This window comes from Nuphar pumila, chromosome 12 (genome assembly GCF_984573655.1).
Source record: "Nuphar pumila chromosome 12, dmNupPumi1.hap1.1, whole genome shotgun sequence".
Classification (NCBI taxonomy): domain Eukaryota; kingdom Viridiplantae; phylum Streptophyta; class Magnoliopsida; order Nymphaeales; family Nymphaeaceae; genus Nuphar; species Nuphar pumila.
Window position 1 is genome coordinate 6,048,731 of NC_143260.1, and position 22,601 is coordinate 6,071,331.

The 22,601-nt window shown below is 36.6% G+C and overlaps 1 protein-coding gene across 1 annotated transcript in view; it reads right to left on the minus strand.

Annotated features, from left to right (window-relative positions):
• Nucleotides 1–599: 599 nt before the first annotated feature.
• Nucleotides 600–22,601, minus strand: part of LOC149819788 (uncharacterized) — a 29,112-nt gene continuing 7,110 nt past the window's right edge. The window contains exons 2-9 of the mRNA XM_089982940.1: nucleotides 19,462–19,590; nucleotides 19,242–19,371; nucleotides 18,876–18,996; nucleotides 17,230–17,311; nucleotides 16,673–16,723; nucleotides 7,622–7,660; nucleotides 1,507–1,606; nucleotides 600–838 (exon numbers count right to left, since the gene is read on the minus strand). Of these exons, the coding sequence (XP_089839066.1) occupies nucleotides 708–838; nucleotides 1,507–1,606; nucleotides 7,622–7,660; nucleotides 16,673–16,723; nucleotides 17,230–17,311; nucleotides 18,876–18,996; nucleotides 19,242–19,371; nucleotides 19,462–19,590 (783 nt within the window). The 3' untranslated portion in view covers nucleotides 600–707. The remainder of the gene's footprint in view (nucleotides 839–1,506; nucleotides 1,607–7,621; nucleotides 7,661–16,672; nucleotides 16,724–17,229; nucleotides 17,312–18,875; nucleotides 18,997–19,241; nucleotides 19,372–19,461; nucleotides 19,591–22,601) is intronic.

Below are 22,601 nucleotides of genomic sequence, written 5' to 3' on the forward strand. Positions count from 1 at the left end.
TGAACACATTGCATTTTAAGTACAAAATACAATTAGTGTTGGTACCTACGCTGGACCCGTTCGATGTTGCATGAGCTGCTTGATCATCGATAAATCTATGGCCTAGAATGCTCTGGGTCAAGTGATTAATGATATTCGATCTGGGCCATGAATTTCTCAAGGCTAGGGGTGGGCCGTTTAGCAACGGGCTGGCCCACCCACAGCAGAGGCAGCCCGCTACGGACCAGGCTTGGGCTGGGAATTTTGACCCTGTGCTGGGCTGAACCAGGTTAGGTCCCACCCTGCCCAAGCTTTTTTGGACCTAGGGCCAGCATGAACCAGGCCTGAGACCAGCCTGTCAAATTACTGGGCTGGGTAGACCGGGCCCAGCCGAATCGGCCTGGTCAATTTTTCAGGCAGCCCGTTGCCCACCCCTACTGGAGTCAAGACTATCCCTGATTTTGAATTTGCTCAATCTGAAGATGCTAATCCAAGGGACCGTGATAGCTTAATGGATTATGACCATCACATCTCATGGGCCCAATATGGCATTTGAACCGCAAAGTTGATGGTATATGCATAAGTTTACCAATCGAATTGAGAGAGAGAGAGAGAGAGGATTTCACAATAATTAGCTTTATACAGTGGGTTTTTGTTCTAGACTAACTATACATTAATCATATGAATGGGCTATAGAGTGTACAATATGGAAGGGACCTTTACTTTGCCTATTCTTTTTTTGACAATGCTTCTGGAAGTTTGAAGGTTGGAGGCCTGTCCGCACCCTTTCTAGAGTACTCTCTCCAACGCCGGGCTGCAGCTGCTGCCCTTTTTGACCTCTCTTGCACTTCCTCCGCCTCTGTCTCAGACCAACAGCAGTCAGCAAATCATTCTTAACAGGACATCTAATAATAGAGTGACGTTTGTATTTTGTAAAGAGGGATTCAACTTTCAAGCAAGGACAATGGACATGATCCTTTTCCAACATGGCCATTTCAAGCCCAACTATCTGTTGATTGAAATGGTGCACCATTGCCCAATATTTCTTGCCTTTATCTTCATCTTCCAACCAATCTTTGAGGCTACAAAATTTCCCAGATGTGAAGAATTTCCAATGTACTACTTTGTTCTTCTGGTTTAAACATATGAACCAGACCGATGCTACCAGTTTGGCAGTGTTAACCTTTCCATGGAAGCGGAAAGAGAATTAAACAAGAAACAGAACCTCCAAGTTTTTGGCATTGAAGAAGCTGCCTTCAAGCGGTAGAGCTTAATAACCGGGAAAAAAAATCATGTGGTAGAACACATTGCATTTTGAAGTCGAAACAATGAACAGCAAATGTTGTGTCGGAACTTTTCCTATATTATTAAAACAAAGGCAAGGGCTTCTCTAGGTCTCATGCCCTGCCCGATCTCTCAAACACCCACAAGGTGTCGCGAATAGAAGTGAAACAACAAAATGATGATAAAGCGTTTCAAGGAACTGAAGCTTATCATCTCAGTGTGCAAGACTTGAAAAGCAAATACCTGCATCTTTGTAATTAGTAGGGTTTTCCCAAAGATTGCTCCAATATGATTCAGATTTTCCAGATGTGTTTTTCTTCATCATCCTGATTTTAGCTTTTTCCTGCATGTCAAAGATGACAAATTACAAATTTAGTGTGGATATGCCAAGAAATCATCTATTCTTTTACGTATTACATCCAAGTAATTCAAAATGGCATTCAGAGATCAAGTTGCAACCTTTGTTTGCTGTCCATTTCAAACTAGCATAACAGAATATTATAAAGATGTTAATGTTGTCATTTGTTAAAACCCAATATGCGGCTAGAGTTGATTGACTAGATAGTAAGAAATAAGCATGGCACCTCAGTGCACTTTCTTGCAAGTATAATTCTAAAACTGTCTTAACCAGTGTTATTAAATACGCGCCCGATTATTTAAAAAAATTTGGGTGCACATGCTACCCTTATCTTGTTCCTTATAACCACTTGAAGTTGAAACCTAAGTCTAAGGCATGCGTTTTTCTTGGTGTTGGAAGCTCATATAAAGGTTTTTTGTGTTTTGATCTGGTTTCTAAAAAGATCTATATGTCAAGACGTGAAGTTTGATGAAAACAGTTTTATGTATGCTGGAACCTATGTCACATGGGTGCGGGTGCGGCGTAATTTTAAAATTTTTGGACACGGGGACTCGGCTATATATATATATATATTATTCTTTTAAAAAGTGCACAGACACACCACAGTCTCTGACTGTGACTGTGCACAGTCACAATTATTATTATTATTTTTTTTAAAAGTGCACAGACACAACACAGTCTGTGACTGTGTCTATGTTTGTGACTGTGCACAGTCACAGTTATTATTATTATTTTTTTAAAAAGTGCACAGACACAACACAGTCTGTGACTGTGCACTGTGACTCTTTATATTTTTTTTAAATAAAAAATATAAAAAAATTCATTTTTTAGGGACAAATGGATATTTTTGGACTCGGTCAAAGTTGACCGAGTCCAAAATGTGGACGAACTCAGCCTAGACTCGTTGACCGAGTCCGACTCGGCATTGACCGAGTCCGACTCGGCATTGACCGAGTCCGACTCGGCATTGACCGAGTCCAGGCCGAGTCCGAAGCCGCACCCGTGTCGGGGAGTGTCGACTCGGGTGCGGCACCTCCCTAGCCGAGTCCGTGTGACTTAGGCTGGAACCAAAATTCCTGTTACCAGTAAAGCAAGAGGAGAAAGACACCCAAATGTACGTGGTTCGGTCAAAATGACCTACATCCACGGAAGAAGGCCGCTCACATCTCTATTGATGGAGTTGGGTTTTTACATTTAAGTGTAACAATTTTTTACAAAACATGTGTAAAGTCATTACACACTCCACAATTCTTGGCTGTCGTAGGATCCAAAATGAGAAGAATCCTTTCAAAAGACCTTCCAAAATTTCCTCCTTCACACATTTTAGAATTGTTTCTTTGATGAATGGAGAGATCAAGAGAGGAAATCATGGATTTGTCCTCTCTTCATTCTTTCTCCGTTTTATTTGCAACTCCTTGACTATCTTCCTTTTAAATTTGATTTTGAATCTTCTTCACTTAACAAAACAAGCCTTCACCTTCTATAGTCAAGTGACTTGAGGTTTCCTTGTTTTGAACCTTCTTGTTTTGGTTCAAGGCTGGCTGGCTTGCATGCTCTTTCCTGAATTGTACCAAGGTCGGTTCGCTTGCTTGGCTTGGCAATCCTAGCTGGTTTTGGCATGCCTTAAATTGATTTTGACTTACCAAGGCTGAGTATCCTTCCTTGAGCTGATTTTGAATAGTTTCTATGCTGGGAAAACAAAGGAAATTGGCTTGCCTTATCATGGTAACCTTCCTTGAGTGGCTGGTTTTGAATAGTTTCCATGCTGGAAACCAAAGGCAATTGATTTTCATTATTGTGGCCAGCTACGGACGATTTTCCTGCTCTTCCCACCTTATTTTGATTGTCTTGGCTAACTTGGTGTAATTGACATAATTGGCTTGAGCTTGGACTCGGATCTGGATCCAGGTCAATCTTATTAACCAGTGAGGAAGTGACAAGGTGGTTAAAAATGAGTCACAAATCAGGTCTAAACAGGTTTTGGAATATATGCATGAGTCGCCTAAATTTGATAGAGTGAAGACTGATCATAATGTGCGACCAATCATTTTGAACTCTCTCGGATATGAGGGTCAGCTCAATCATTCTGAGTCAGCAGAACAGTGATTCAGCTAATAATGTTGACCCAGATAATGAAAGTCCAGGTGTGAAAGTCATAGAGAATAGTGGGCAAACTTTTGAGTCTCTGCATGACACTATTGATAATCATGGTACTGATGAACTACGGGTCGATGTTCTTGATCAGCCTATCCAAGGTCGGACTCACCAAATGGTAACTCGATCTTAGGATATAACCCTAAGTCCGAGATTCACTGATTGATCACCTTATTATTTTGGTTTTGGTCTGATCAGTCAGTTGGTTCAAGAAGATGAATCAGTTGATTTCAAGCAAGCTTTCAATGGACCAAAATGGCATCAAGCCATGAAAGAGGAGCATGAAGCTCTTAGTAGAAACAATACATGAACCCTTGTTCTGCCTGAGACTACATCGAATGTAGTCGGGTGCAAGTGGGTTTATAAAATCAAGAAACATGCAGACGGGACTGTCTCTATGTACAAAGCTCGTTTAGCGGCTAAAGGATATAGCCAACAAGAAGGGATAGACCAAGGTTGCCAAACTAAGAAGCGGAAGCGGGAAACGATACGGGAAGCGAAAAGCGAGGCATTTTAAAATTTATACAAAGCGGGAAGCGAAGTTTCAATTTAAAAGCGAAATATGAATAAAAAATGAAGCAATATGGAATCAAACAAGAAACAAATAAAAACTACAATAAAATTGATCATTCTTATATTTCATGATTTTTCTGTAAAAGAGTTAAATTTTTGTTAAAATCTAACAATGATGATTACCAATTTAAAGAAAGTACATGGAAAGTGAGTGAAAGCGTGAGAGAAAATACATGAAAAAGATGAAAAGAAATGTGAGAAAAGTATATAGTATGCATAGACCATGTGTATGAGAAGCATAGAAGAAGCGTGGGGGAATCGAGCTTCCTATGAAGTTTCGGAAGCGAGGAGTATCGCGCTTCCAAAGCGAGTTTCTGGGAAGCGAACTTACCACCTACCTAAGAAGCTTCTGGTAACTCTGGGATAGATTATTTCGAGACCTACAACCCTGTGGTTAAACCCACAACCGTTTGCACAGTGCTCTCCATTGCCACCAGCCATAATTGGGCTATACACCAACTTGATGTTAACAATGTTTTTTTTCACAGTTTTCTAAAAGAAGAAGTATATATGTCAGAACCCCCCAGATTTGAAAACATAAAGGTTTCTCACTATATTTGCAAATTAAATAGAGCTCTTTATGGATTAAAGCAAGCTCCCAGAGGCTCATATAATACCTAGAAAGATTGGACTTTACTGGTTCTAAAGTTGACATGTCTTTATTTATCAAATTTTCAAATGAGGAAACCTTATATGTTCTAGTTTATGTTGATGACATAATAATAATAACGGGAAGTTCTAAGGAAAGGGTTCAACAACTTATTGGTGAATTTGGTGCAGAGTTTTCTATAAAGGACTTAAGAGTCTTGCATTTTTTCTTGGGTATAGAAGTTGTTAAGAATGACCTACGAATTTTACTTACCCAAATAATATATATATACATATACATATACATATACATATGATCTTGTCAGAACATGAATGGAAAATTGCAAACCTCTTACAATTCCTGCAACAGCCAACGTTCATGTATCCAGATATGAAGGGAACAAACTCACAAATCCAACCCAATATCACAGCATTGTGGGAGCTCTGCAATATGTGATCTTCACCAGGCCTGACATATCCTATGTAGTGAATAAGGCATGCCAATTTATGCACGATCCAACGGATACTCGTTGCTTGTAAAGTGTATCCTAAGATATCTCAAGGGAACCATTAATTTGGGTCTTCAAATATCCAAATCCAACAATTGTGTGTTGTCTGCCTACATTGATGCTGATTGGGCTGGTTGCCCAGATGATCGAAGATCCACAAATGGGTACTTGTCCTGCCTTGGGTCAAATTTATTGTTCTGAAAGTCCTCTAAGCAACAAACGGTTGCTAAATCCAGTACTGAAGCTGAATACAAGGTGTTAGCTAGAGGAGTGTCAGAGCTACTTTAGTTACAACAGTTAATGCGGGAACTTGGGATTCGTGAATCCAAAACCCTAGTCATATGGTGTGACAATCTCGGAGCTACCTATCAATTTGCAAATCCTATCTTTCATGCCAAGACTAAACATATAGAAGTGGATTTTCACTTTGTCAGAGAAAAAGTAGCAAAGCAAGAAATTGAAATCAAATATGTACCATCTCAAGAGCAGTTAGAAGACATACTCACGAAACCATTGGCAGGATCAATTTTTAGTTATTTAAGAAGCAAGCTTAATCTCAAGGAGATTAGCTTGAGAGGGACGTGTTAAAGAAGACTCGTACTCCATCCAACTTGATCAAATCCCAGTCCAGAATCAATGTGATCCAGATCCAGCTCAGGAACCAAATGATTCAAGACTTATCTTCAATCAACCTCTATCCAGAAAGATAAAGTCGACAACCAGGCATGAGTCCACATTTGGAAGAAATGAAGATAAGAAAGATAAGGTAGTTAGAGTCAAGAAATTGGTTAAGGAAATAAAATATCCTTGTAATCCTTATCAACAAAAAATGTGGTCTGATGATTGGGGATCTAATGATTTGCAAAGATCTCCCCCTTGATTGTAATCTCCAATATTAAGGGAACCTCCCTCTCACGAGTTTAGTAGAGAGAGTGTGAGGATCGTGGACAAACCACGTTAAAAATCTTTTTTATTTTCATTGTTCCTTGTCTTCTTGCTGAGTTCCATACATGTTTGCATTAAGGTTTTTTTTGCTTTGTTAGAGGTCGATCATCCTCTCATAAAACTATGTCACACGAACACTCCATTTTGCCCTCCGTACCCGTGTTGACATGCGTGTCCCTGTGTCGACACGCGGCGACACCTAGACACACCATTTTACCCTCCGTACATACGAGTTTGTATTCAATTTATAATTATATTTTTAGTTTATAACTTTATATTTTCAGTATATAATATATAATATATATTTTATATATAGCATATATATTTAGATTATATTCAATTTATTTTTTATTTATGTGATATTTAATATATAAATATATATAGCCATGTCCCCGCACCCACATTTTTTGGAATTGCCGTGTCGTACCCATACCCGCACCCAGGTGACATAGCTGTGAAAGGGTTTTCCTCTATATACTTTAGGACTACGCAGTTTTAAGAGTTATCCAAGCATAGTCATGGTATTGCAGCAATATCATGAAGCATTGACAGTTTCTTAGGAATCAGGTTCTCCTAATGTTTGCATGTCATTAAATGCCATGAAAGCAAGAACTCCAATGTTTCACCAATATTTATTAATGTGCATGCATGATTAGCAGCTGAAAGTAAATAGTTCCTAAACGTCTCTCTACATTGTTTGAAAATTGAGTTCACTAGAATTGCAAAAGATACCAAGAAGAAGAATACAAAACAGTTTCTGACAGGTTCAATATTTCACCAATATTTGTTAATTTGTGCATGCATGATTAGCAGCTGAACGTAAATAGTCCCTAAACATCTTTCTACATTGTTTGAAAATTAAAGTTCACTAGAATTGCAGAAGACACCAAGACCAATAATACAAGCAGTTCTCACAGAACCTGTCAATTACACACACATTCTTTTTGTTCTCAATAAACACGTGCTTTCCAGCAGTGAAATGGGGGAAGAAAAGAACCAGAAAATAATTCATGCAATGAAGATGGTGAAAAATCATGATAAGCGACATTGCTATAGAAAATGCAAAATTCCAAAAGGCCAACAAATTGAACATACTGAGAAACTGACTTAGGAATTGAATAAACATCACTAAGAAAAGGAAACAATCCCTCCTAAAATCACATATATTCAAATTAGCATAAACTGGTATACACTAGACAAATAGAAAATCTGTTAAGAGCCAATATCCTACCAAGACTTTCATTTGCCGCTTTTCCCACCTAGAACGTGCCTGCCACAGAGATAATTCATGTCTTAATCTTTAACTAAGAAAACTTGGAAATTCATAATGATTGCAGAGCTCAAAAGTAAAAACAAAAAAAATACAAATTTATGAAAGTACAGGTATATATGTTTCTCAAAACCATAATGAATGTCCAGCTAACAATTTAAGATTCTGTACATCAAACCTAAATGTTTGAAATACATGGCATGCCTCTGAAGTCAGAAAAGGTGATGAAACAGGCATCTCATAGCAGAATTGGGCTGTTAACCAGGTTCATTTCAAGTTGCATACTGTCTATCAACTGAATCAAAGTTTCCTACATCTATGTTTCTTCTCTGATTCACCCAGGCTTCAGAGAAATTGTCAACTTACTGGCCTCGTGACAGAACGCCAAATCATTTTTCATGCATACTACATTTGTTTCAGGCTACAGCCTCTTTATCAAAAAACAGCTTTAATAGGTGTTGGATCTTTCCACTGTGTGTGTAGATAGATAGATAGCCATGTCCAACTTTTTAAGGCCCTACATGCCCAATACTTGCACTCATGTATCAGTGTCCAGGTAACATAGGCCTGAGGTGAAGATGGTGTCTAGGCATGATCGTTAGATACTGTATCCCATTTTATGATTGGAATGAGACAAATACAAACTAACCAGCTGCATAAAGTTGTAAACCTTTATTTATGGGTTTATATTTGACTCACACAGTACCTTTTATCTAGCGATCCCACTAATTTTCTGACAATCTATCGAGTGCTTCATGTCAGACCATAACAAATATTCAGCCTTTATATACCAACATGATTAATATCTATGGCAAGCACGTACATCATAACATACCAATGCCAGTTGGCTGCAACCAAAAAACTCTACAGATATTTCTAGCAAAAACGCCTTGAGCAAAACTGAAAGACTGAAATGGTTGTTGCCATTTATGAAATTGTTATAATTTATCATTCACATACAACCCTAGCATAAGCAACAAATAACTGTGAGACTAGTGGATTTTTTAAGAAAATCATTTTTCAAAAGAAAACTGATTAATAGAAATCATAGAAAAGGATTATAGATGCCTCAGATATACTCGTAATCTGCAGAATCAAAGATTCCATGAGCGTCTGGCTGAATAAACACACACACACACACACACACACACACACACACACACACACACACACACACACACACACACACACACACACACACACACACACATGTATATATGTGCACAGGTATGCACACGTGTGCGCTCATGGGTATGCATGTGTGTGTGAATCAAGGTTGTTAGAAGCGTTGCAGATGCCATGAAGTGAAAGGCAAGTACCGAAGTGTTGAGGTATAAGTATCAGAACCACTAACATGCATAACAAGAAAAACAAACAAACAAACAATATATATATATATATAGAGAGAGAGAGAGAGAAAGAAAGAAATCTGAGTTAAGGCATGATGTTATAATAGCATAATTTCCAACACTATCTAAAATAAGAAATTTATTTAATTTCTTTCTTTTATCTCTATAATGAACAATATATATTGTTTGTTTGTTTGCTTTTCTTGTTATGCATATTAGTGGTTCTGACATATATATACATACATATATATATATAGAGAGAGAGAGAAAGAAAGAAAGAAAGAAAGAAATCTAAGAGTTAAGGCATGATGTTATAGTAGCATAATTTCCAGCACTTTATCTAAAAACAAGAAATTTATTTTTTTTACGCTTAAATATAAGAAATTTATTTTATTTCTTTCTTTTATCTCTATAATGATTAATGAACAATATTGCACCCATAGAGACGACAAACCAAATTACAATTATATGCCATGCAGGCAAAAGGATTATGTCCCAAAGAAAGGAGGAGGTTTGCAAAGGGAGGGAGGGAAGCTTGGTTCTTCTTTTGTTCCAGTTTCCATATGGCATTTCCCTGTAAATGGCATGTAAAAAAGTGGATATCTTCTTTCATCCTTCGTTTTCACCTCTGCGGACAAGTTTCTGTCCTTAGAGGGATCTCACGAGAGAGAGAGAGAGAGAGAGAGAGATGATTTAGGTAGCTGGCATGGCTGTAACAGTCAGTGCACATGTGGGTAACATCCCCACTGGTGCTGGTGACTCCGTAATGCAAGGCTTGGGGCACCCCCCCCCACCCCACTCTATTTTAATCATTTTTTCCTTTTGTATACTAGTCAAAAAAGAGCTTTGACCACCTATGCATGACTGAAGCGCAGGCCTTTTCCTGAGGCGTGTGCTTCATGGCCTGAAGTGCATGCATAGGTCTCTCTTTGAGGCGTACATACTTAATAACATTGCCTTCTCTAGTCATTTGAATCAACATGAATGTAGTCTGTCACTGGGTACACCAGTGGGTTTTTTCAGTGTAGATGCTTTTTGTTTAAACAAATGGTGCAATATAACATCAACCAAATTCAATGCTCTTGCCAACCATGCCTCTGATTTTTCTGTATGTAATCTAAATAGTTCGCTCACATATTTAACAAGATATGCATATAAAAAAGAAGACAAGAATCAACAAGAGTCTTGTTAAGATATATATATATATATATATATATATATATATATATATATATATATATATATATATATATTTGTTGTAAACCGAAATACCCAGCAAGGGTATTTTGGTCTTTTATTATAATAGGCGTCAGCCCATTAGGGGCTGACAATCTTTTACTTTTATTTTATTTTTTACTTTTATTTTATTTTGTATTTTTGTTTTTCGGTTTTTGTGTTTTGGGGGCAGCTCCAATATAGCTGTTGGAGCTGCTCCCAACGGTCATAAATATGACTTTTGGCTGCTCCCTAGTGGTCCATTTGTATTATAAATAGGCCCTTTGTGGCCTTGTATTTTCAACTCATTTTTGAGTGACTCCGTGAAATAACAAATTTGTTAGACCCTTGTGTGGGTGGTTTGATTATTCAATCAAGTATTCTACTTGATTGAAAGTGTCTTCGTGCATGTTTATTGGATTCAATCCATTCCATTATATGGTATCAGAGCTTTGGTGGTCCAAAAGCAATTTTTAGAGAAAAGTTTGTGACAATATCAAGAGGAGGATCGTGAGCTTAGCGGATACAACAAATCGTGGATTGTTGCATCGGGAAGCGTGCCACCTCTCAAGAAAGTTTTGTATTACTTTTTCTTTTTCTTTCTCTTCTTCTTCCCCACTCTTTCTTTCTCTACTCTTTCTCTTCGAATTGTAAAGAAATGGAGAATGAGAGGGAGGTAATGGTCTCCATTCCCGTACGCCTAAACGATACTAACTATGTGATGTGGGTATCCATAGTAAAACACAAAATATGAGAAAAAGGACTATGGGGTTTGGTGAACGGTACCGAAAAAGAGCCTAAGCTCATTCTTACAAAAATTGAGAATGGAAAGGAGGTTACACTTCAAGGAGAGGAAATGAGTAAAGTCATTTCCGACTATAAAAAGAAATGAAAAGAGTGGAGGATGGGTCATTCCAAAATAATTGGATGGCTCATCAATAGTGTGGACTGTTAAATTGTATATCGTATCTTTTATATATATTTGTATATATAGAGAGAGAGAGATACATATACATATATATGTATATATATTTGTACCTGATAAGGGTATATTCATCATTTCACCTCATTTTACACATTCTTTTTTATAAGAATATGTATGTAATTTTCATTTTTTATTTCTTTTTCTTTTTCTTTTTCTTTTTCTTTTTTTATCTTTTTGCTTTTTAGCACATGGAGGGGCCCACCCAATATAATCATTGGGCCCTCCAACGGTCCCAATTATGACCGTTGGAGGGGTCCCAACGATCATATTGGGAGCCCTCCCATGGTCTCCCATTTTGTATAAATAGGGATGTTCCCCCTTGAGTTCTTTTATGCTTTTGTAAAGCCCCTTTTGGGACCCAATATATTGAAGTTGATATTTTTTATGCTTTTGTGCATGTGTATCTGTGCACTTGTGAGAGTTTTCCTTAGTGCCTTTGTGCACACTTCGTGTTTCTAGCACCGTGTTTATACACAAAATCTCTTTTTATAGAGATTTTCATAGTGAACATCCACAAATGTTCTAGCTTGGCGAAATTTGATTTCTCTAGTGATGCGTGAAAATATCTTAAAGACATGTATAGTCTTAAAGATATTGCACACATATGCAATGTTCAGAACAAGGTGAGAACCATAACTCAAGAAGAGATGAGCATTAGAGAATATTACAATGCACTCTCTCTTCTTTGAAATGAGTTGGCTCTTCTTGAGCCAAAGTGGCATTGCCCACAAGATGTAGAACTCCGTGAAAACCAAATTAAAACGGAGCATTTCTACCAATTTATTAATGGGCTTATACCCGAATTTGAGAGAACCAAGTTGACTCTCCTTCATAGAGGAGGTATTCTTTTCATAGTGGAAACTCTTGAAGAATTGACTATGGAAGATAATAGATTAAAGAAGCATTCTGTTTCAAAAGATGAATAATCCGTGTTTGCCATGTCAAAGCCCGAAAATCATACTAGAAGCTACAAACCTCCTCATTTTGTTAAAAATAAGAATGGAAGGAACCCCAACAACTTTGAGAGAAATGAAAAGAGGAGTGATCATGAATATAAAAAAAGGTGAAAAGATAATTTGTTATCATTGTTACGAATCGGGACATATCAAGCCTTTTTGTCCCAAAAGAAAGAAGGATGATCATAAAGAAAGTTGCTTCAGTTGAAAGAAGTGAGATAGACGACTCCAAGTACATTGGTTCGCTCTCATTGGCTCAACTAACGGAGGCGCAACAACCTATGCTTAAAGCTCAAACTCCGTCATTTTCGAAAGTGGTCATATCTACAAGTGGTGACCATGGTAAGACCTCTTGAATCTTTGACTCTGGTGCTTCCTGAAATGAAATGGGGATCTTCGAAACACGAGCTTTGATTAACAAGAGCAAGTGTCAAGAATGACACTAAAGCATAACCCTTAAAAAGGGTATAACTGGAAACAAAATAAAAATAAAAATGTATTCTTTATTGATATGAAAAACCAATTGCTTAAGAAGCATTGGAGTAAAATACAAGAGGGGCTGCACCCCTTTATATACACAGCTGAAAGAGGACTCAATAGAGCTGTTGGGCACAGTCCAACAGCTCTATTTAGAGCTGTTGGAATGTGTCAGTCCAACAGCTCTATTAAGAGCTGTTGGACTGTGTCAGTCCAACAGCTCTATTGCTAGTCAAGTCTGGACAGGACTTGACTAGCAACAGTCATTCTAGTTCAAACTGAACTAGATGACATAAATACAAAAAATAAAAATAAAGGAAAAAAAATACAGAAAAGAAAGAAATTAAAAATGTATTTATATATATATAATAATATAATATTATTATATATACATATATGTATAGTTTTACATTTTAACACTTCCTTTCATATGACACCAAATGAATCCATATTGTTCGAATGTAAGTTTAACCCAAATGACTCTTATGTTTCAACTGCCGATGAAACATCATTGAAAATCAAAAGTTTTGGGATTTTTCAAAAGCATCCAATCTTTCACGTACCAAATATTATAGTACCAAAATTAAATTTGAATCTTTTATCAGTTTCTCAAATTACGGGTCATGGTTGCAAAGTATTATTTTCATCTAATGATTGTCTAATACAGGATCTTCAGTCCGGAAAGCCGATTGGGGGAGGTCATAGAAGAGGAGATCTCTATGTTGTGGACAATCTTGAGTTACCAAAACAACCGTTTTGTAATTTTGTGGAAAAAAAAGATATACAAATTTGGTACAAAAGGCTAGGACATCCTAGCATGACCAAATTACACTTGTTTTCATTTCTTTCAAATTATAAAGAAAGCGATTTTGTTTGTGAAGATTGCATTCTTGGGAAAATAAAGTCTTTGCCCTTTAGACCAAGACATTTTATAACTAAGAACCCATTTGAGTTAATACATTCGGATGTATGGGAACCAGCTCCAGTAGTATCCAAAAGAAGGGTATCCTATTATGTTGTGCTTGTAGATGACTATAGTAAACATTCTTGAATATTTTTTCTAAAACAAAAACCGGAAGTATTTGAGTGTTTTAAAAAATTTCATTGTTATATTAAGAATCAATTTAAAACTAATATTCAAATATTTAGAACTGATAACGAGGGAGAATTTGTGTCAAAAGAGTTCGAAAATTATCTTAACCTAATGGACTACACATTATTGAAACCACTAGAACACTTTTGTGTCTAAAAATGTTCTAAAAGTTTTTGGGGTCGAAGTCGCCCTTACGACAGTCTATTTGATAAATAGAATACTTTTTAAAAGCATTTAAAATATCTCTCCTATTGAAAAACTTTTTAAAACATCTCCCGATTATAAAAGGTTAAGGGTCTTTGGATGCAAATGCTTTGTCCTTACCAATAAGAATGACAAACTTTCTCCAAAAGCAATCCCTTGTATTTTTTTAGGCTACGGTGAAAGCCAAAAGGAATATAGATGTTATGACATTAAAAAAGACAAATTGTATGTTTCTCAAAATGTCACTTTTCTTGAAAATGAAATTGGTTTTTGCAAAGAAAAAATCCAAGAAAGTTGTGACGATTCATTTCTTTTTTACCTTGTCAATGAACATGAAAGGTGTGAAAATATTCATGACACACAAGAGTAGAAATGAAGACATGCATAGTGCAAATGAGTGTGAATGGAGTCTTAATAATATAGACACATCTCACAATGATATACAAACATATGTTCAACGTACCGAAGATCATCCACCATGTGCTTTAGAAAAGTATTCTCAAAACCAAGATATAGATTCGTCGAGTCTTAGAAAATTCATAAGAATTTTTAAAGCTCCCAGTAGATTTGTATCTTATGATTCCTTTGAACCAAGGTATAGATCATGCCTCATGGTCATACACTCATATTCAGAACCAAAATCTTATCATGAGGCTAAAAATCATCAAGAATTGATTAAAGCAATTAATGATGAATTAGAAGCTTTGGAGAAAGCAAAAACCTGGGAAATCCAAACACTGCCTAAAGAAAGAAAGACCAAAGGATGTAGATGGGTCTACAAGGTAAAAACTAAATGGAATGGGACATTAGAAAGATACAAAGCTAGGTTAGTAGCCAAGGGATATAGTGAAGAATATGAAATAGACTACGACGAAACATTTGCTCCAGTTGCTCGAATGACTACTGTGAGAACTCTCATTTCCATAGCATCAATTAAAAAATAGTCTATCTTTCAAATGGATATAAAAAATGTGTTTTTGAATGGTTACATGGATCATCCGCCAAACTTGGAATTAACACATGAAAAAACTCTTCGGTTGCGCAAAGCCTTGTATGGCTTAAAAAAAACTCCCAAAGCTTAATATGATAGGTTCAATAATGTGATGAAGAAGCTTAATTTTAAATCTTGTTTTACTGACACTGCGTTGTTTGTTAAGTCTTTCAATGCAGGGATGGTGATCTTATTACTTTACGTAGAAGATATGATAATCACAGGAGGTGATAGGCAGGGAGTTGATCATATCAAAGATATGCTTAAAGCCAAATTTGATGACAGATCTTGATTTTTTATGATATTTTCTTAGAATAGAAGTGACCTAGTCACATCGTGGTTATTTTTTGTCACAGACTAAGTACGCAGTAGAGATCATTGAACGATCAGGACTCTCGGATGAAAAACTGGTTGATACTCCGGAGGTCATAAATGTCAAAATAAAGAAAGATGATGGAGAGCCTTTGCAAGATCCAACTCCCTACAGACAAATGATGTGGGCTTTGTCTTATCTTTCTATTACTCGTCCTGATATATCTCATGTTATTCATTTTGTTAGTCAATTTCAGCATGCTCCCACTACAACATATATGAGTGTTTAATGAGAATTATTAGATATATTAAGAAATCCATTAATCATGGCTTATTTTTATCGTTCTCCTCCTCATTAGAAGTCATTGCATGTTCTAATTCTGACTGGGGAGGAGACGTAAATTATAGACGCTCAACCACTGGTTTATGTGTGTTTATAGGTGATTCCCTAATTTCATGGCGATGCAAAAAGCAGCAGAAAGTGTCTCTCTCCTCCACTGAAGCTGAGTATCGTGTCATGGCAACAACTACGACTGAGTTGGTATGGTTGAGACTACTTCTCAAAGACTTGGGAGTTCATATTGTGAAACCTTCAATGTTATGCTGCGACAACAAGAGCGTCGTATACATTGCAAGCAATCATACATTTCATCAGAGGACAAAACATATTGAAATGGATTGCCACTACGTTCGTGAAGAAATTCTGAGGAAGACCATCATATTGCCCTACGTTTCGTCTGAGTATCAACTAACAGACTTCTTCACCAAAGCGCTTCTGTCTCTCAGATTTTACTTCCTACTTGGCAAACTCTCGGTTGTTCCACCATGAGTTTGAGGGAGGGTGTTAAGATATATATATATATATATATATATATATATATATATATATATATATATATATATATATATATATATATATAAAAGTATATACATTTGTTGTAAACCAAAATACCTAGCAAGGATATTTCGATCTTTTATTATAATAGGCGTCAGCCCATTAGGGGCTGACAATCTTTTACTTTTATTTTATTTTTTACTTTTATTTTATTTTGTATTTTTGTTTTTGGTTTTTGTGTTTTGGGGGCAGCTCCAATATAGTTGTTGGAGCTGCTCCCAACGGTCATAAATATGACTGTTGGCTGCTCCCTAGTGGTCCATTTGTATTATAAATAGGCCCTTTGTGGCCTTGTATTTTCAACTCATTTTTTAGTGACTATGAAATAACAAATTTGTTAGACCGTTGTGTGGGTGGTTTGATGATTCAATCAAGTATTCTAATTGATTGAAAGTGTGTTCTGGCATGTTTATTAGATTCAATTCATTCAATTACAAGTTTCAGCAAAGACACTAGTGCCAAACTCATTACTGATAAAGCTCAAGATAATTGCAGAAGAAAATTTTGTGATCAGCAGAGAGGTTTGTAGTCATACCATTGCAAAAACATCAAGAGAAACTCCCATCCCAGAAAGCATCAAGCAAACCTGCCCATGTTAAATGATCACCATTAACTTTCAGAATTATGCAGTCACCAATAATAAAAGGACAACATAGTAGACTATGAAAACAAATTACAAATTCTTAAAATCTTAAAACAAAGTTCTTCCATGTGGATTTGTTCAGTAAAAATATGGATCTGCTATCCAAACTCCCCACCAAAAGACCAAATTCACATTCATGCATAGTAAACTATGCTTAACAACTCTAGAGAGCAGACTAGTGATACTGTTTTTTATTGTAGAGTGGTTCTGTGATATACATGTCCTATTACATAGATACAGTTTACACCAGGGTGTGCATACGAGCATTGGCATATAATCATGATATTTATTTTTTGCAAGAAGAAGATATACATGCAAGTGCACATGCATACACACACATAGTCATTCACCAGAGGAACATGTCAAAACCAGGAACAATAAAAAGTCATGTCACAGAGCTAATATATCCCAAAAAGATAACCTGAGATTTCAAAGGATATTTATCTTACATTTACTCTCTCTACCCTGCGCATCTCATCTTCAAGCAGAGATAGCTGTGCAGCAGAAGTCCAATGAATGCAATCTACTGGGCTGAGAATGCAAGAAAGGAGACTTGAATACATCAAATACTTCATATCATAAGATATATGTCAATGCTTTTAGTGAACAAAGAAGAAACACATATCCAAATCACCAAATCAAGTATGTCCTGTTTATAAGCCAAACTCATGCCATAGAATACTGATTAACATCATAATTCCAACGAGAAGTCTTTTTTATGAAATTCAAAAGGGAGGTTATTTAGAGAGTAGGCCAAATTGTTGATTATTTGAATTGCCATGTTTCCATCAAGAATTTGCAACAAAAAACTAAAGGACACCATAACATCTTCAAATGCAATAATTTTTGGATATTTGTCACATATTAGTATAATATTATCATACCAACAGAATGTCAGTACTTCTCAGTAAATTTTGAATATTTGTGTGATATTATTACAATACTATTTTACCAATGCAACGTCATCTAGGTACCGTTCGGCTCTAAATTAATAATGAAGCAAATCTAGAAAAGGAAGAAAATACTGTTACTTGGAAACATTTAGGGTGTGTTGTGTGTCACGGCAACGGTGGGGTTTCCACAGAAACGAGCAAAGCATGAAGCGTTTCTGCACGGGTCCCACTGTGGCAACGCAAACAGAGCCCCAAAATCAACATGACCACACTTCCCATGGAGGTCCGACTCTGTTTTTGCTGATGGAGGCTCCACGCGGATTGCGGTGAGGAGCCTCCTTCCGCGTGATGCAAACACCCCCTTAAGGAAAAACTCTGATGGACAATCTTGCATTTCAGAAATCTTGTTATTCTCGGGAAAATCTCAAAAAATAATGGTATACATAAAAAAATAACAATGTACTTAAAATATATAATATAAAAGTATTGCCAAAACTGCCTTTATTGCATTAATAATGGGTTAAAACTGCTTAAAATGCAATATTTTCAAATTCAGATTTTGTTATAGCTTGCATTATTTTTTGTATAAGATCAGCCATTGAAAATATCACGTTAAAATAACAATATTTTAAAAATATCTGTGGCATTTGTGGCATAGCTTGCAAAATAGTCCCGCATCCCACTATTGTCATCAAATTATTCTAATTGTTCTACTAATTTCATTAGGAAAGGCTTTGAACCTCATCGGCTTTCTTGCAATAAGAATTACACGTATGAACAGAACAAATTAACATGCTCGCTAGTTGTGAATAGCACAGTTTAGTTGGCAAAATTATTCGTGGTGTGCCCCCATCCCCGCCCCAAAGTTAGTGCAATCCAAACCAAAACCATAGGTGGTTAAGAGCTTTAATAGTGAGGTATTTTCCTCTCTCCCATGTGGCAGGAAGTTTCTTCAAGAGTTCCTTCTCTTTTCTTTATAATTATTAGTTTAGTAGTTTCTTTATGCATGTTAAGATCATTTCCAGCAGGTTCCTCCATTTACTTAACCAAAGATGAATCCATGCATATCACCCAGCATTGAGATCTAGTTTGCTTATTACCAACACGTAAATAAAAGATGTATGGTTCATAGAGCTTAATAACAGAATACCTAAATATTCACTTTATAAGAATGCAGACAGAATGCCTAAATTACCACTTACCAACTGTCAATAGCTTGCTGAACTAGGTCAGGGTTCCCAGATTGGGAACAAACTCTTGCTCTTCCAAAATCCTCCTCAATTTTAAATGCATCTGGGGCTAAATTGGCACAATTTTTACAGCCTGTCCAAGTCAGCAAAAGATGCCACATGAATATTTTAATATAATTTGCCCTCAGTAAATAGCTAACCACAGAATTTGCTATTTCAAGCGACTAGTAAATGAAGTTTGGTCTCAGATTCACGTGTTGCAGGTAGAGAGCCAACTAAGACCCAGATGGGTATTGACGAGGAAGGAATTTAAAGATTTAGCAGTATGATTTATTTACTATCCTGGGGAAAAGAACAAAAGATGGAAGTCATATGCACCTATACAACTGAACTCGTCAACAAAAGCATGATCCTTTGGCTTGGAATCATCCAAGAAAGGATTGATAGCTGTTAATGCATACCCATGGATTTCATCATAAACCATGCGTTGCACAGGGTCACTTAGTACCTGTACCAGTTTAATAAAGAAGAACAAAAATTAAAAGGGAGGATACACTCACAAGAATGAGAACAATCACTTTGCTTTTAAAGAGCTCACCTCATAAACCTCATTAATGAACATACAAAAATCAGTTATCTCGGGATCATTTCCACTCAAATCAGGATGGCAAGCTTTCATACAGTTGTAGTATGCCTTTTTTATCTCCGCTGGTGTTGAATCTGGCATCTACAACACAAAAATTGACATAAAGATAGGAAGTAAAGAATTACTTGCTCTAGCACAATGAGGTTTACTTGTACATAACAAAATGAGAATCAAAAGAGTAAACTAACAAACCAAAAAAAGGGGATTTTATCACAAAATTCTCTGTTTTTCAGGCCAAAGCTCCCAGCATACCCCAGCCTACAAAGTTTCTAGGAGCCTGGCAAACCTGCACCCATAGCTTGGTGACCATGGATGAGCCACTTGAGATGGAAAATCCAGAAAAATCATTGGACAAAAGAAACTACTGTTGCACCACATGAAGCGAGATATCGCTAATAGAACGATCCAATTTTCATATATTCCCAGTCATTTTTCCTTGAATGTAGTGACACAGTACAAGCAAACTTTCATACGCATTGCTACAACTCATTCAATCAATTGTTTATTACATAAAAAAGGAAATAAACACTGACACATGGATACGGATGCGGGAATGGGATACGATACGCTTGGTACGATACAATAATTTTCAAAAAATAGGACATAGGGACATGGTCATACACACACATAGATGTATGTATGTGTATAAAAACATAACCTTAAATCACCATAGTTAGGAACATCAAACAACGAAACTAGGTTGAAACTGAAATGTGACGTAATTGTTCACAATTTTAAACAAAAAAAGAACTCAGTTGAATACAAAATAAGCAAATAAGTTCATCAAAGAAAATAGATAAAGTCAGTGACACAATGTTGACTGCGTTTGAAACTAGTTTGATTGTGTATATGAAGTGTCGGGTCATGTGGACAGGGGATATGCATGCTAAGTGAAGTATCCATGTGACATAGAATAAGGATCTGACTGAGCCAATTATATAAAAAAAAAATTAACTGGAGTAGCATAGCACAATAAGGCACCTCTCAGATTTGATCACATATACGTAGTTCCAGTGTAGCACCTCAGGTCCTCAAGGTACCTTACGAAGTCATCAAAATGCTGCAACCATATTAAAGGATGCTTTTCTTAGACTTAAAGACTGCAGCCGAACAATCCTTGTGTGTGTGTGTGTGCACATGCATACATATTATTTATTTTGTTTGCTTATTTATTTATTTATTTATTTATTGATAATCACCGTTTTGAACCCTTAGAGTGTGTTTGATTTAACGTCCCCGCATCGCACGGGTTGCCATAGACGCTGGTCATGCGCCCGCTTGTTAAATAATGTAACATAATTTCATATGTATTATCATAGTTTTAGTTTACTTTTACAGTTTGAGAGATAGGAAATCGAGGGATCTGGGTATGGTTAGATGTATCAAAGATGAAACGCAAAGGGTTTTAGTCAAAGATGAGGAGATTAAGGAGAGATGGAAAGATTATTTTGATAAGCTATTTAATGAAAGTCATGCTCAGGATCTTGGAGACTTCTCCATTCCTTTTCATGAGATGAATCGTGACTTCATGCGCAAGATTCAAAAGAAAGAAATTGCAGAGGATTTGAAGAAAATGAAATCAAGAAGGGCAGTTGGCCCAGATGATATACCTATCGAGGCTTGAAAATGCTTGGGAGAAAAAGGTTTAGAATGGTTGACAAATCTTTTTAACAAGATTTGGCGGACGAATAAGATGCCTAATGAGTGGAGGAAGAGTACTTTGGTGCCTCTATATAAGAATAAGGGTGATATACAAGATTGCACAAACTATCGTGGTATAAAACTCATGAGTCATACTATGAAACTTTGGGAGAGGTTGATTGAGTCTAGGTTGAGGAAGGTTGTCGTGATATCGGAGAATCAATTTGGTTTTATGCCTGGAAGATCAACTATGGAAGTTATACATCTTCTTAGACAACTTATTGAGAGATATAGAGAGAGGAACATAGATTTGCATATGGTTTTTATTGATTTGGAGAAGGCATACGATAGAGTACCTAGGGACGTTCTCTGATGGACAATGATGAAGAAAGGTGTTTCTCTCAAGTACATTAGTATAATTAAAGATATGTATGAAGGAGTACTAACCAATGTCCACACTTGTGGAGGGGTGACAACCAATTTTCCTATAACGGTTGGGTTACATCAAGGATCTGCTTTAAGCCCTTTCCTATTTGCTATAGTGATGGATGAGCTTACGAGATCAATTCAAGAAAATGCGTTGTGGTGTATATTGTTTGCTGATGATATTGTTTTGATTGATGAGTCTAGAGCTGGGGTTAATGCTAAGTTAGAATTATGGAGACAGACATTGGAAGCAAAAGATTTTAAGTTGAGTAAGAGTAAGACAGAATACATGGAATGCCGGTTTAGTAAGCAACGAAGTAGTGATGGGAGTGTAGTGAAGCTTGGTGAGCAAAAAATACCGGTGGATGATTGTTTCAAATATTTGGGATCTATCATTCAAAAGTATGGAGAAATTGATGGAGATGTAAATCATAGGATAAAGGTTGAGTGGATGAAATGGAAAAGTGCAAGTGGAGTGTTGTGCGATCGTAGAATGCCAGTGCGGTTGAAGGGAAAGTTTTATAGGACGACTATTAGGCTCGCTTTACTATATAGTACGGAATGTTGGGCTGCCAAGAGACATCATATTCAAAAAATGAGTGTAGCTGAGATGCGTATGCTGAGATGGATGTGTGGAAATACAATAAAAGATAAGATTCGAAACGAAAAGATACGTAGGAAGGTAGGCGTTGCATCCATTGAAAATAAGATGAGAGAGAATCGTTTACGATGTTTGGACATATTCGGTGAATGCCTAATGATGCTCCAGTTAGAAGGATGGAGAAATGGGAAAATATATTAGTTAAAAGAGGTCGAGGTAGGCCTAAGAAGACTTGGATGGAGATGATAGGAAAGGATATGATTGCTTTGAACCTCACCGAGGACATGGCATTGGATAAAAATGATTAGAGGAGAAGGATTCATGTGGAAGACTCAGAATGATTTTCTTTTTTGGTTCATATCGCCGACCCCACTTGTTTTGGGATGAAGGCGTAGTTGTTGTTGTTGTTGTTGTTGTTGTTTTA